Source organism: Mercenaria mercenaria, chromosome 6 (genome assembly GCF_021730395.1).
Source record: "Mercenaria mercenaria strain notata chromosome 6, MADL_Memer_1, whole genome shotgun sequence".
Classification (NCBI taxonomy): domain Eukaryota; kingdom Metazoa; phylum Mollusca; class Bivalvia; order Venerida; family Veneridae; genus Mercenaria; species Mercenaria mercenaria.
The window spans coordinates 46,062,506-46,079,207 of NC_069366.1; the positions used below are offsets into that span (position 1 = coordinate 46,062,506).

At 34.9% G+C, this 16,702-nt stretch overlaps 1 protein-coding gene across 3 annotated transcripts in view; it reads right to left on the reverse strand.

Moving 5' to 3' along the window:
• Positions 1 to 16,702, reverse strand: part of LOC123549026 (probable ATP-dependent RNA helicase DDX27) — a 92,524-nt gene that overhangs the window by 70,735 nt on the left and 5,087 nt on the right. For all 3 annotated transcript variants that reach the window (XM_053545728.1, XM_053545729.1, XM_053545725.1), the window contains exons 3-14: positions 16,166 to 16,279; positions 15,470 to 15,572; positions 14,375 to 14,451; positions 13,726 to 13,818; positions 12,438 to 12,543; positions 11,652 to 11,825; positions 10,758 to 10,908; positions 10,192 to 10,291; positions 9,380 to 9,521; positions 8,833 to 8,969; positions 7,793 to 7,891; positions 6,930 to 7,012 (exon numbers count right to left, since the gene is read on the reverse strand). In XM_053545728.1, the coding sequence (XP_053401703.1) occupies positions 6,930 to 7,012; positions 7,793 to 7,891; positions 8,833 to 8,969; positions 9,380 to 9,521; positions 10,192 to 10,291; positions 10,758 to 10,908; positions 11,652 to 11,825; positions 12,438 to 12,543; positions 13,726 to 13,818; positions 14,375 to 14,451; positions 15,470 to 15,572; positions 16,166 to 16,279 (1,379 nt within the window). The remainder of the gene's footprint in view (positions 1 to 6,929; positions 7,013 to 7,792; positions 7,892 to 8,832; positions 8,970 to 9,379; positions 9,522 to 10,191; positions 10,292 to 10,757; positions 10,909 to 11,651; positions 11,826 to 12,437; positions 12,544 to 13,725; positions 13,819 to 14,374; positions 14,452 to 15,469; positions 15,573 to 16,165; positions 16,280 to 16,702) is intronic.

Below are 16,702 nucleotides of genomic sequence, written 5' to 3' on the forward strand. Positions count from 1 at the left end.
AATACTGTCAAAAATACAATCATAGTTATGGGGTTTCTAACCACACATGCAGATGATGATTATAAAGAATTAATTTCAAGTCATTATCTCTTAAAGTACCAAAGATATGACTATAAACGAAGCTTTCGAAAAAATTTAACATGAAAATAATTCCAAGTATAACAACTTTGTGATCTTGACCTTGGGTATAATGGGCCCAGCCCCTGCACATACTTTGTTTGTATGCTGGACAATGTTTATGTGAACTTACAGTAAGATATAAGCAATAGTAACAATGATATGACAGAAAAACAAAGGTTGCCGAAAAACTTTAACTTTAAAAATAACCTAAGTATAACACCTAGCTTGGTGACCTTGACCTTGGTTATAATGGGCTCAGCCCCTACACATACTTTGTTTGTATACTGGACAATGTTTATGTGAAGTTACAGTAAGATATATAGCAATAGTAACAAAGATATGACAGAAAAACAAGGTTGCCGAAAAACTTTAACCAAGAAAGGTCACGCCGACGCCTGGGCGAGTAGAATAGCCCCCCTATTCTCCGAATAGTGGAGCTAAAAATGATACATGTTTGTCATGACAATATGGAAAAAATTCACTTCATAGTAATACTTTTCTTAAGTTTAGCCCAGATCCATTAAAACCTGTAAGTGGAGTTGTTCTGCAAGCCTTATATCAGTATTGGGCAATATGAAGCATTCTGTAAAATTTCAATGGGCAACAACTCCTAAACTGGTCATGGTACATACACATCCAGAAGACATGCACAAGTTCACTTCATATTCAATTTGATACATTCTTGGTAGTTTGCGTCAGTTCCCTGAAAACTGTTGGAGTTATCTGGACAAGTCTTATAACATAAGCATTCTATAAAATTTCAAAGGGCCGTAACTCCTAAACCAGACAAAATACATACATGTCCTGATAATATGCTCAAGTTCACTTCATAGTGACAAACTTTCGTAAGTTAGGGCCAAATCTCTTAAAAACTGTAGGAGTTATGTTTACAAAGATGTAAGGATGAATGAAAGGACAGACAGATGGACAGAACAATAAGGAAGCCCCCCACCCCCTCCACACAACTCCTTAAATATTTTGGGAGCATAATAATATTACTTAATCTAAAATGTGGTAAATATGAAAAGTTATTGACTTGGTAAAAATACCTTTTTAAGTACCAGCTAAATAAGATGAATGTCAACAATGGAGTTGTTCTACAAACAGATTACACGACGAGCCTTGATAATTTCAGAGAAGATTTAAAACAACTGCTGTATGGAAGGACATTTGACAAAATATTATCACAATAACTCACCATGAATCTTTGACTACAGGTGAGATATAAATAACGTTTTAGTTATCCTTTTTATGATTTCAGAATGTCACAGACTCCAAATAATTCTCAAATTATATCAATGAAACTGTCTGAAGTGCTCGGTGATATTGGCGTAAGTGAGAAAATGGTGCTGAAACGGAGAAGGACATTTATGTTGATGGAAAATGTTGATACCACTACTCGCAGATTACTGGGCAATGATGTCATTAGCTACAATTTTGGTAGTCAGTCAGAGGGTTCTACAACAATAGAGCTTGACTCAGACATTGATACACTCTTTGGTTATCGTAGTTATCAGTATTTGAACGTGATACAGGACCTTACTGAGCAGAAACCTGGAGCGATTAATGTACTGATGGTCCAGGATGAGACAACACCCCCTGGTTATTGTCTTTTACAACTTCTGCAGCCTGATAATCCTCTTCTTCTCCTTACAGTCAGCCTAGATGACAAACAATTTGTTGCAGTTGGAAAAGGAAGAGTGTTGATGAAAAACACTTATTTCGATGACTTAGTCATAAAGTATGATGGCAGAAATGGTCCTGCACATGTTTTTCAAGGAAATGCGCAAACAAATGATGAAGATAATGTTTTAGCATGGTACTGTAAATCATGGCCTACAGAAGCCAAACCTTGGTTACTAAAACAAGGTATTGGAGGATGGCCTACCGAAGAAATAAAGAGATACTGCAAAACTACAGGATGTTTTGTTGTACCAGTAGGCAGTAAAAGTGATAAGAATGAGGAACTCGAATGGAGAATATCGACTTCCCATGCCGAGAGACGTCTGATGTACAGTTTAAACATTACACAAATTAGATGTTATGTCCTCATGAAAATGATTCTCAAAACATTCATAAATCCACAGTGTAATGATGTCCTCACAAGCTTCATGTGCAAAACAGTTTTATTTCATTGTATTCACAATACAAAGTCAGCTGAATGGCAGGAAGACAATTTACTTCAATGTTTAAAAAGCTGCCTTTCAAAACTGCAAAATAATGTTGAAAACGAAAACTGTCCACATTTCATAGTTCCCGAGAACAACCTCTTGAAAGGAAAAATTTCTGCATCAGTTAAACCTAAACTCACTGAAATCCTGCAGTCTCTCATAGATAGATGCACTGACGGAGATTTACTGTGGAGTATTACTTTTGATCGCCTTGACTTGAGATATATGTTGAAGATGGAGTTTTCAGACAGAATATTACATAAAATCATGCAGCATCAAAAGTCCGCTGACACCGCTCAAGCTTTTATTTCCCAAAAGCTACTAAGGCATCTTGCTGCGCAACTAAGCATTTCTCACATGAGTTACTTACAAAAAATAAAGAATAGTGGAAATGAAATAGAGCAAAGTAGATCATCTATCTATACACTTGTAGGCAGGTGTGATAGAATGTCCCTAAATAGGCTGCAGAAATCTGCATACATACTTCTCATACCTTTCCTTTATTCATCATTAGCGTCTGCTATTGCCTCTCACGACCTTGACATAAACAACACTATATCCTCACACGCATTGGCCTTGTTTTCAGCTGGCTTAAACTCTGATTTATCATCTGGCAAACTGAAGCTTGCATCGGCATTATACTGTTCAGGAGATATGGACAGAACAATGCGTATTCTCCAGAATACTGAATGTGAGTATGATAAGAAAAATGTTGAAACTGTATGTGAATGTTGCGAACAACCAGTGCCATACATATATGTAAAACAGGGATTCAGAGGTAAATCCAATACAGGAAATGAGGAACTAATCAAATATATCACATCCTTTTGTGTAAGGTTCTTACCTTGTGAAATGAAATGTGTTCCACATGAGCTGCATTATGAAATGTATAGATCTACACAAGAAGACAAGTCTCACAGACATAAACACAACGACTACTGGATGGACTGGGCTGTGGTGGATTCGCTCCCTTTCCTCTACTTCCTACAGTACAAAACTTTTGGCCATCTTCAGGAAGCGAAAGAACAGCAAAGGGCTCTTACAGAACTCATTCAGACAGTTGAAACAGAACCAAACCTGGGTCACAGGGAAACAGCTTTAAACTTGATAGGACAATGCATGGAACAAGAGAACCGTCACACTGAGGCTCTAAACTTCTATGTAAGATCTCTAAATACGCGTGAAAGAAACAATGTGGCGAAGATACATATTTGCAGATTACTCAATATTTTAATCAAAGGAAAAGTTGTAGAGAAACAAAAGTAACATGAAATTTATAAAGAAAGGGGAAAACAAGCATTGATTAAGAAGCTGAAGAAAGAATAGGCACTCTGAATAGAAACAAAAGAAATTACTGGCAATTGGAAGACATACCAATTTTACCAAAGAAATAACAGACATGTTGAACAAAACAGAATAAATATCAATAGATTTGTTTGTATAGAAATCAAAGAAATTACAGGACATCTAACTAGATATCAAAGTAATTATTTGCAATAAGTACACAATGTCATACTGAAGAAATAATAGACAAGTTGTAGAAAAGCAGAAGAAATGTCAACAGATCTGTATAGAAATAACAGGCAATCTGAAGTCAAATTAGGAAAGTAACAGCCAAGTTGCTAAGAAAAAGAAATGACAGGCAATTCGTACAGAAATGGCAGAAATAACAGGCAATTTTTACATGAAAGAAATAATGAAACTAAACTGATGAAATCAATGAATTTCTGTAATGACTAAAACCAAGAAATGTTAAGCCAAAATGGTTTTACATCAGTTGTGTATACCACTATCATGTTCCAATAAGGTATTGTGGTTTAAGAACATGAAAATTTTTGTTTAAGTAAACCACTTGTTTATTAGGGGCTACTTTTATTTATATCAAGTGTATTTCCTTACTACATGAATGCAGAGAAAGTAATTGCTTTACAAATTCACTGGCAGGGTACAGCTTGGAAATTGAAAGGTTAATATAAAACCTTAAAACCAAAATATAAATGAAATTTTCTCTTCACTGTTATCTTAGATTAAGGTATACACCAGTATATCACGGAAACTATTGCATCCCTAATACTGTTGTCATGTGACCTCTTGAATTATTTTGCATCAAGAGGACGCACAGTCAGACCAGTGCTGAAGACAACCCAACTCAAAAGATCACTAAGACCCTTGGGCTTACTGATTTATATACAGTCAAATCTCAATATCTCGAATTTGTCAGGACCATGGGAAAAAAGTAGACACATCGAAATATCGAGACAGCCACTTTGGTTGGTAGGTGGGGTAATGAAGTTCTGATTTCATAAAAAGACGTTTCTTGAGTCAGATATGTATATTTGTACATAAATATTATGTTTTACATATTAATTGGTCATCACTTGTTGAAATAAATCATTAATAAAGTCTTTTGCTGTTGTTTCATGTTTATTGTAATCTTTTCTCAACCTACTCCCTGGTCTCTTATACCTCTTTCCACCATCTTGTGATTTGTGTAATGCATATGATGTGAAACTCATTAGTAATGAATAAACGATGTAAATTAGACAGAATTTTAATTTCTTGGTGTTTATAAATGCAATTAAATTCATTAAATTTTGACACAATTCAATTCAAATTACTTAATCAGGGTGTAACACAGCTTTCGTCGCAAACAAACAATCAATAACATGTTAGCGCCAGTTTGTAAAGCAGGATCTGCATGTGTTGTTTTTAGCACCTACGGCAGCAGACGACAATTGTGTGTGTTTTGGCAGACAATAAATGTCCACTCAAGACACCAGATTTCAAGATAGAGTAAATTTCAAAGTTGGGGATTGAAAATTTAGTTGAAATATTGAAAAAATCCAAATAACGAAATCGAGATATCCGTAGTTGATTAATAAACAAGAGGGTCATTGACCCTAAAGCCCTCACCTGTGTACAAGACTTCAAGTGCGTTTGTATGAGTACAGAGTGAGGTTTCTTATATGTTAGCCTATATTATATATATGTCACAACCTAGGGCAATAATTTGAAAATTTACGGTAAAAATTACAAATCTGATATCACACACCAGCTATCAAGGCTCTGGCTATTACTGATTCAGAGAAGAAGATTTTCAAAGTTTCTTATATAAAATCCTTGTAAGTACATGTCAGACACAGGGGCGTGGCCATTTTTTTTTAACCTTAATTTGGACAAGTATGGTAGAGAGTCAAACCATTTTATCACATGCCAAATATAAAAGCTCTAGAGAAGAGGATTTTTAAAGTCTGATAGCTGAAAACCTATTCCTAACCAAAAAGACCCAAATGTCCAATGAACTGAAACCATTTCAAAAACTTTGAAAGAGGGCTACCCAGAGATCATTTGTGTATAGTTTCATCAAAATCCATTTTGTGGTTTTGGAGGAGATATTGTTTAAAGATGAAAAGAGACCACGCACTCTGGCGGCCATGTTTTTTGACGAATCAGAAACTTGTAGAAGGTCCTACAAGAACCATCTGTGTAAAATTATTTTAAAATCTGGCTAGCAGTTTCACACAAGAAGCTTTTTAAAGTTTCCACTATATACATATAGGGAAAAGTGACCACACACTCTGGCAGCCATGTTTTTTGATGAATCGGTATAATTCTAACAATCTTTGTAGAAGGTCACACAAGGACCATTTGTGTAAAATTATTCTAAAATCGGGCCTGCAGTTTCACACAAGAAGATTTATAAATTTCCACTATATACATAGAGGGAAAAGTGACCATGCCCTCTGGCAGCCAAGTTTTTTGATAAACTGGTATAATTTTAACAATCTTGGTAGAGGGTCACACAAGGAACATTTGTGTAAAATGATTATAAAATCGGGCCTGCAGTTTCACACAAGATTTTTAAAGTTTCCACTATATAAATATAAGGAAAAGTGAGCAAGCCCTCTGGCGGCCATGTTTTTTGATGAATCAAAATAATTTGAACAATCTTGGTAGAGGGTCACATAGGACCATTTGTGTAAAATTATTTTAAAATCAGACCAGCAGTTTCACATAAGGAAGATTTTTTAAATTTCCACTATATACATATAGGGTAAAGTGACCACACCCCCTGGTGGCCATGTTTTTTGACGAATCGGTATAATCTGAATAACCTTTGTAGAGGGTGATACAAGGACTATTTGTGTGAAATTATTTCAAAATCAGATGATCAGTTTAGGAGATGTCGTTTGAAGATTTTTCTATTTTTAGCTCTGGCGACCCCTATGTGCAACCAAGTGGAACCTTTTGAACTATTTTGATAGAGGACCATCCAAGAAACATCCATGTCAAGTTTCATCAAAATCCATCCAGTGGTTTTGGAGGATATGTCGTTTAAACACAATTGTTGACAATGGACGACGGACACAGTGTGATCACACTAGCTCATCATGAGCATTGTTCAGGTGAGCTAAAAATCAGAAGGAAAAAAGTCTGGACAGAGAAAATCCATGTGATATAATAATCTCGAAATTTGGAAATAACTGAAGTCGAGATAATGGGTTTGGACTGTATCTGCAATGTATTTAAACTCTGACAGAAAACTTGCAAACAAAAATGATTTTTTTTCCCCTTTCACCCACCCCTAAGATGGTCCTTTGACAGGTTTGACTGTATATATTTGTGACTAGCTTTTACCTTCCACTTTTTCCAGCTCTCGCTGTTCTACCCACTCTGTGTACATAATGTTTCACGGTGTTTGGCATGGTAAAATTTATCACCTGAAATATATATACATTTATACTTTCAAAACCCTATCATGCTCACCATAATTACTGGACTTCAAATTTTTCATCTGGTTCAAAATTGGACAATTATAATTCATACGAAGGATGACACCATGTAAAATACAATGAAAGACAAGACAGTATCATAGTGTGATTGTAAGCATCTGTTCTTTGACTGTTAAAGTACCCTATAAATGTACCAAAACTATCAGCTTTCTACTGTCTGCATTTTATTACCAAAACAGCCTAGCCTGAAGTAGGATGGATGACTATACAGAAAAAGAGTTCAGAAACTATATTTAAGAGTTAACACAAATTCAAAATTTATGTGGCATAACAATGGTAAATAACACTGAAGTAATGTCTTATTTATCAAACAAGTATCTTATTCAGTGGCATTTTAAAAGTTAATATCTTTGGAAGATTCTTTGTGTTGCAAAGGTGAATGTTTCTCAAGTGGAAGAATGACAACTCTGAAGAGTTACATACACTACACATATGTTACTGTACATGTAATCCTTCCTTAATGTACACAACAGAAAATATTGGTTGTGCCTATGTACACAGTGCTAGAATTGTGTAAGTTTCAGCATATATCTTATAGTAATATCCTTCCTGATGAAAGTAAAGCATAGACCCATTTCAAAATTATCTTTAGTTACATCATGGAATATATTGACTTTAAAGCTAGTTAACAGGCGAAAATTGGCCAAAGTAATTTGAGGCAAACTGTTTAAAAAAGGACTTTGTAAAGAAGTCACTGTTAGTACTTACAGTTTTGACACCTTCAATATCAAGACCCCGAGCAGCAAGATCTGTTGCCAGCAATACATCAACCTCTGAGTTCTTAAATCTCTTCAATGTTTCTAATCTCTGTTTAAAGAAATAAACACTGACAATAGAACTGCAAAATTTAAACGAACAGTTACAGGTTTTCAATACAAGAACAGTAGTTTTGTGCCAAGAGGTGAAGATGTGTATATTATTAACTTTAGCCTTCTGGCAGCAAGTGATTCTGCCTTTGCGACCAGTGCAGACCAAGATCAACCTGCACACTCAGCATGACCAATTGCCTAACATTCTGGGTCAAGTGGAAGTTATTGATCAGAAACAGTTTTCCATTTTCAGGCCCATTGTTGATCGGAAATAGAAGTGTAAAGGAATCTGGCCCCTGAGACCTTGAGCTTTGATGGAGTGACTCCAAATTCAATAGGGTCATCTACTTGGCATGTCCAATCATCCTACAAAGTTTTAAGATTCTTGGTCAAGTGGTTCTCAAGTTATTGATCGGAAATGGTTTTCCATGTTCAGGCCCCTGTGACCTTGACCTCTGATGCAGTGACCCAAAAAACAATAGGGGTCATCTTTCCCATAACCGTACCATCCTATGAAGTTTGAAAGTTCTAAGGGAGGGAGACATAACAATTACATTATTTTCAGTGCATAACAATTTGTGGCTGTCCAATCATACTTGCTTCTCAATCAAGGCATACTGTTAAATCATTAATATTCATGAGGGACTAATTTTCACAGATTTCGTGGGTGCATCATTCCATGAAATTAAATCCAAATGCACAAATAACATTTCCATTAATATGATCTTCCAAAGTTGATATCCATCAATTCATATCCCAATGAAACAACCATTTTGATGCAAACCATTAAATTTCACGCCCACAATATCAAATTACTTCAAAGTCTATAATTACTTGCTACAAAAACATCAAATAATCAGCACAACTGAAACGAGTCTGAGTTACCTAAACTGTAAATTAATTAAACAGTCAGCCATTAAACATCACTTCCTTTATTACCTGGGCTTGCGAGAGATTGCCGTGGAGTTCCCCAACATTTATCCCCAACAATCCTAACACCAGATGCATTCTATGTGCTTGTTTCTTGGTTTGTATGAATACAATCACATGGTCTGGAAAAGTTCTTGCCAACAGTGCTAAAACAATATATAACTGTCTGTTAAAAGAATCAATACCAAATATATTTATCTTGCATAAATCCTTCTTGCAACACATAATGAGAAATCATTAATTTTTGTGGAAGACTCAATTTTCATGGATTTTGCAGTTGAGTCAATCTGTGAAATTATATCCCAACAAGCAGTAAAACTCTCATGCATTTTATGTTCAAAGGCCAAAATCCACAAATTCACTGTTAAATCTCCACAATATAGCCATTTTGGCAAAAATCACAATGTCATGAACTTAACCTTTAGCAGACTGGCGGCGAGTGATTCTGCCTTTGCGTCCAATGCAGACCAAGATCAGCCTGTTTGTCTATGCTCCCGTGGAATCTTAAAATTCAGATAAACAGATCTCAATCCTATATAAAATATCTGAGACATACCTGCAACAATGGCTTCCCTATCACCCTCTTTATTTGCCCTAATCCTGATAAACTCCTGTCTAAGACCTAAGGCAGTATCTGTGTTCTGGTTGATAAATATTTTCACTGGTTTGTTGAGTGATACAGCAGCCAGATCTTTTACCTGTAACAATGTTGTATACAAATCACTGAAAATGAATCTATTCCTTCATTACATAAACATTTTAACCAATATTCTGTAAATAATAGCGAGTTTTATTCCAGTTTAGTGAAGCAGAGTATTTTCTACTACAGTTTGGGCACCTGGGTAGAACCACTGATCTTCTGCAAGCTGGCTGGATGACTTCCTCTTTAGAAAACCATTCTGAATGCAAAGCCAGGTTCTAAACCCATAGGTGATGGGTGACTAAACAGAAGTTAGCAGCTTTTACTACTCAGCCACTGAGGTCCCTTACTAGAGATATTAATTCCTTCATTTTTTGTTCTTGTTGTGTTTAGAGTTGCACTGACACAATTTTGGTCATATGGCAACTTTTCCAGCTTTTCATGTTGGGGGAGGGGGGGATACCCCAGGTGCACCTCTGAGCATTATTTCATCATGGGCAGGCACCTGACTAGAACCACCCACCTTCCATAAGCCAGATGGATGGCTTCCTCACATGAAGAATTCTACAACCCAAGTGGAGTTTTGAACCAACAGCGATTTGAAGTCTGCAACTTTAACCATTTGGCCAGAGTCCCCTAGTTATTTAAAACATTAAGATATATGAAGATATTTCTAAAAGCATAAGAAAGAAACAGGGTTAGCCAGTTGATTAGGGTATGATACTGACTTGTTCAGACATGGTAGCTGAGAACAACATCGTCTGTCTGGTACGAGAACACAGACGTATAACTTCCTTCATCTGTTCAGCAAAATATTCATCCAACATCCTGTCAAATAAACAATTTAATGTGTAGTGATACCGTTAAAAAACTGAAATTAACATAATTATGTACACATGAATTGTTTAAGTTCACCATGATGGTCTGGTTAACAAAATTACTTTAAAATTTTATTAAAACTGCACGTAATCAAGGATAACTGTTAGATTAACTGGCAACCATAACTCTAAAGCAATATTATCCAGTGACTAACGTAAATCCTAGACAGCCATGACATATGAAAGAATAAATTTGAACTTTTGCAAAGATCTAGCAATCTTAGAGTAAAGAATTACACAGAAATTCAACAGCTTCAATGTTTTAACTTTAGCCTGCTGGCGGCAAGTGATTCTTGCCTTTGCAACCAGTGCAGACCAAAATCAGCCTGCACATCGGTGCTTAAAAACAACTCGATCAACAGTTATCAGACTTTTCTCCAATGGGACACTAACAGTTTCACTATATCCGCCATTACCTGTCTGCTTCATCGAGGACGAGGATTTCCACACTGTTTAGGTTGAAGCTTGGTGAGTTATGGAGATGATCTATCAATCTACCTGGGGTTGCTATGACGATATCAGGTCCTAAACGTAATGCTGCTTCCTGCTGCTTAAGATCCAAACCACCTGAAAAAAGTAGGAAAAATTTTCATTAAAAACTGACCAGAAAATGCTCTGAAATCATAATTTTTCCTTGAGGACTAATGCCAATTTATGTAAAATTCCCATTTAATTAATCTCCAAACTTTGAAATTCTAATGTTTATAACACCACAAGATATTAGTTTTTGACCAAATGGTAGAACTTCAAACATGGAAATTAAATAAAATCATTTAACAGTTATGGCAAAATGAATGGTTTGACTGATGTCTTCTGTGACAATTTAACCAAAGACTCTTTGTCTCCAGGTATTTGTCCCCCATCTCTTATTGATACCAGGAAGATTAAGTTAAGAGTATACGAAGAGGCAAACTGTCATAAATAATATAACTAAGGACCAATAATATCAAACACATTCATTGTTAAATCCTCAAAAAGAACATATGCTGCAAAAGTCTAATTCTCTACATACTGAGTTTGACAAAGCCGCTTCACAACTTGGCTAAAATAGAACTTTTGGATACACGGATGTAAGTATACAACATCAGACTCCTGATCTTGAGGCTGCTGGTTTGGAATCACAGTGAGAGCAGCATATAACTATGGCCTTATCAACCCCCTAACCAAACCTGGGTATGGTCTTTAGCATCAACATTACCTTACATAAATTGTGATAACTTTCTCTACAACTGTTGTCAAATGAATTGGTTTAAACTAAGATAATAAATCAGAATAAATCATGAAAGTAAATAAAGCCATTTGAAACACACCTGCTGCTAGTGTAAGTTCAATATTTGTGTAGTTTGCCAGCTGTTTGCCGACAGTGTGTACCTGGACAGCTAACTCTCTAGTAGGTACAAGTATTAACACGCGTGTCACAGATGCCTGCTTAGGTTTGTACAACAATCTCTCCAATATAGGTAACATAAATGCAATGGTTTTTCCTGCAACAAACAAATAAAAAATGTAACGTACATGAAATATGATAACCTGCTGTCAAAAGAAAATCTGTATTAATTAAATTTTGCCTTTTATAATCAAGACAAAGCTCCTTTCATATGGGGATAACAAATTAAACAATGAACCAACACAACATCTTTTGCATAAGAAGCTTGTTCCTATCTGCCTGTAAGTAATGTGTATCAAGGGTTATTTAATATTTTTTGTGGTAAGTTTAACTTAACCAGTGTTCCTGGTTTCTGTACCAATACTAAACTGTTTTCAGCAAGTGCCAACTTCCAACTTCTCCACATGAATCACTGGTGGATTTCAGACACACTGTTACTTATTAAATCGTCACAGAGAATATATGCCTCGCCCTGGGATCAAACTCACAACCCTGTGTTCCATAGATCTGCACTCTTGCTATTGTGCTAGTCTGCTTAGGAATACAAAATGTGTGTAATTAACTTACGGTAAGTACAAACTTGTATGTATATATGATACTCTATATGTATAAATAACAATGTGTATATGATACTCTATATGTATAAATAACAATGTGTAAAACACAAAAATGTGTGTACTATTTGTTTGACCTTGAACTTTGACCTTACCTGACCCAGTTACAGCACAAGCACAAATATCCCTGCCAAGTAAAGCTATAGGTATGGTAGCTGCTTGTATAGGAGTGGGTTTCTCAAAGTTCATCTGCTGCAGTGACTGAAATTGACAATAATTTATATATTTCAACCAGATGAACAAGCTTTGTCTGGAAATATATTCCCCCATTTTTTCAACCTGTAAATTGTTTCTTAGTACTAAGAAGTTATTTAATTTCATTGCCTTGAAATTTCATGGATTTGGCTAAAATGGCTATTACATGGGAATATGAATTCTTAGATTTTAACTTTTGAAGATTAAATATCTCGGATATTCATCTATTTGTTTGGATTTATTTTTGTAGATTGATGCAACCATGAAATCCATGAAAATTCCCCCCACAAGAATATCAGTAATTTCATAGTGTGTTGTTAAGAGTATTAACCTTAACCTTGCTAAATTCTAAAATGGACTGGTCCATCATTCAATTTGGGCAGTACCACTTATTATCTGAAGGGGTGTTCAATGAAAATTGACTGACTTAATAGCAAACAGTACAGAATATGATCAGGCTGCACAGACTTGCAGGCTGATCTTGGTCTGCACTGGTCGCAAAGGCAGAATCACTTGCCAACAGTAGGCTAAAGGTTAATTTTGGACCTGCCTGTAATGTTCCCTTTAAGATGTATTTAGATATTTTTTCTTTCAAATGTTCCCATATTGATATTGAATTTTCAGTCAGCTATTTTTTTTCTTTGTAAAAACACTAGATACTAAATCACCTAATACATTTCTCAGATACTGCAGTGTAAAGTTTGTACTCTTTGTTAAATTTCAGATCTATAATTTTAGTTTGTCTATACTCTTGAATAAATAAAATGCTAAGATTCATTTTACTGTAATAATGTCAATGTCATCATAGGCATTTTATGAAACATCCATGGATATCTCCAGTAAAGAAATGAATGACTAGAATATAGCTTCTTCCAATAGCAAAATACATGTAGGTCATTTCCATTCAATCCAGACACCAAAACCTTCCTTAAACTGAGCACAAATAAATCCTACCTACACCAAAAGGAATTATTTAAGAATTTTGGAATAATTCTAAATGAAACAAAACTATTGAAGAATATATGCATTTTTGAAGTGTGACTGATATACATGCTCTTCTAACTGGAACAAAAAATTACTCTTATTAGCAAAGATTATTAGATATTATGCAACCTGTTTGAAAAGGGCCAGAACCCAAAAATTCTGGAGGAAAGCCCAGAAATCACAATAAAAACACAATGAACATACCTTCATCAGGGGTCTTGAGACATTGATATCTTGAAAAGCCATGTTTCTATTATATGTATCTACATTCTCCGAAAACTGCACTTTCTCCCCTTCCTGTATAAACAGTAACACAGCAGTCATAAAAATCCAAACAAAAACATGTTTCTTGGGTTGTCAATGTATAAATACATAAAACAGGCAATACAATGTTTGCAGGAAGAAATTACTACCATACTGTTGGATTTATCATACCCAAGGTAGATAATAAAACTACACTTAACTCTGTATCAGGTCCTAGATAATGTTGTTTACATGATAGCACCATTCTTTCAACAACACTGCAGTTATGTTAACAGAGGTCAATGATTCTGCATCTCTCCACAAGAAATTGACAATATCCTCAAATGAATCAGAGGTTGAACATGAATGACTTCAGACACACAAAGACTGTGGATCAAACTTGCAACTTCTCTATTCTTTCTTATGTTTTACCTGCTGCACTGATATTATAACACCTGTCCAGTCTAAGAATGCAACCATGACAACAGACAATTTCAGGTATGTACCCATCAACAACCAATCAGACGTTTCAAATACAAGTTTTATAACACAATTTTCAAAAAAAAAAATCAGTTTTAAAGAAATTATAAAACCACATAGAACAACAGACCTCTTCTTCATCTAAGTCTTGTCCTTTCTTCTTCTTTTTTTGTTTCTTTTTCTTCTTTTCTTTTATTTTCACTGTGTCTGTAAGTGGAAATGAAATAAATAATGGAACGAAGAAACAGTTATATTTCCCCCTCCACTAACTTTCTAAAATTAACATTAACTGTTTATTTAGGGGACTAGTTTTTGTAGATCTCCTTGTTTCCATCAATCCACAATATTAAACTCCAATGAACATATAAAATTCCCATTATAAATTTAATCTTCAAAACGTTAAATCCACCAACCTATAAACCCATAAATTGCTGTTTTAGCCAAAACTACAATTTCTCATACCAACATAAATTATTTAAATGATTTCAAGGAATATCGTTTCAGAGTTAGAAGCATCTGCTTCTCAATCAGACACTGTCGGAGAAATATAATATATAAAACACGCTGCACAATGTTCAGGCTTAAATTTGTACCAGGTAAAATAGCTAAAATCTTTATTTTGCGGGGGCATAGATTGGAAATGGAAACAAATACATAAAATAACTGAAATATTTACTGATGCTGTTAACAATACATCTGGAATAAAATTTATTCTAAGCCAGTTGGTTCATAGACAAAGAACATTAGCTATGTACACTGTACAGCTATTGACCTAGATGATACGTGGACAACATGGAACCTACTGTTGTCTCATCATATTTCTTGAAATCAATCATCCGTGTAATATCTTTGGAACAGATGAAAGAAGCCAACAATGTTATATGGTCGCTTTATTATATAAATGTACAATGCGTATACTCAAAGCTCTTAATGTTAACTAACTATCATTTAGCCGTCTGCAATCAGAGAGACTGCTTGGGCTTATCTGGTTACAGCTCAAGGCAAATCATGAATGAATATACTACAATCCCATACTAATTATTGTGACTGTGTGGTTCTGTCAATCCATGAAATTTAATCCCAAAAACAAATGAAGGTCAAACATTTTTCATTAAAACTGCCGCTTTCAACGAAACCATCAAATTTTATCCCATCTAAATTAAGAATCTGGAATTACAGTTTCATAATGATCCCCAACAGTCCTCGCATAAAATTTGATACCAACCAGCTTTAAATTCCTCATCCGATGATTCAATATCCTCTTCTAACTCATCCTCAACAAACTTTTCACCTTTATTTTCATCATCCTCAACATCAGAATCTTCATTCTGTATAATGATAAACAACATTAACCTTAAATTGTTTGTGAGAAAATAGGCTATCCTTATAACTGCAAGGTTATTTTTATAATAATACTAGGGGTAATCTTTAATGTAAAATGCCATCCTGCTATAAAGCACTAAACATTAAATTGAGACTGCCCTAGCTCGCTCAGTTCAGAAAATTGTTACAGCAACTATAAATTAGAGTCATTAAGACAAAAAATACTACAAATGTTAAGAAGAGAATGAATTTTTTAGTAAATGATGGAAAAACTTCTAACTTATTAAATTAGCAAAAGCCCACTCAGACAAACTTCTGAAAGTCAGCGAAATAAACTGCAGTAACTGCTGAAACTAGGTATCTCAAATTCCAAGGGATCAAGAGCTCTACTTCGAGATAACCGAAATTCAACTTTAAAAAGATATTTTTTTCATGTGTTTTCAGGATGGGACGTGAAAATGTCTTCGAGACAGCTAAAATTTTGAGATGAGCAAGTTCTAGCAAACAGGTTTTAACTGTACAAACTATTATCCAAGCAGAAGAATACATGTACTAGGTTTAAGTCAAAGTTTTTCAGTACATTTTTGTGTGACCTTACCCCTTTCTTCCTTTTCTTCCTTGCAGCAGCTATTTTCTCATCTAGTGTGAATGCTGGTTCAGCTTTCTTAGCAAACTGTAAGTTGATTGTCTTAAATCCCTTGAATGGGTCTTCCTGTGGGAAAAACAGAATGACAGCATTAGTTTCTCCTTAACTGCTAGAGATATAATTACTGGCAAATTTGGCTGCACACAGGTAATGCATAGTAAGATGTCTTTAGAATTTTTAGCTTGACTATTTGAAGATTATGGAGAACTATACTATTCACCCTGGCGTCGGTTAAAGTTACCATCAAAGATATTTACTCAAAACTTTGAACAATGTTTATTATATTAGTCTCTACCTGTAGGCAAGAGAACATAACTCTGTCAAGTATTTTGGCTGAATTATGGCCCTTTTTGGACTTAGAAATTGGTTCAGTTTTTGTATAAGTATATGTTTTGTCAAAACTATTTGTCATGTGGCTTTGAAACTTTGAACACTTGCTTATCATCATTATTTCTATCTTTACCCAAGAGTACATAACTCTGTCAACTA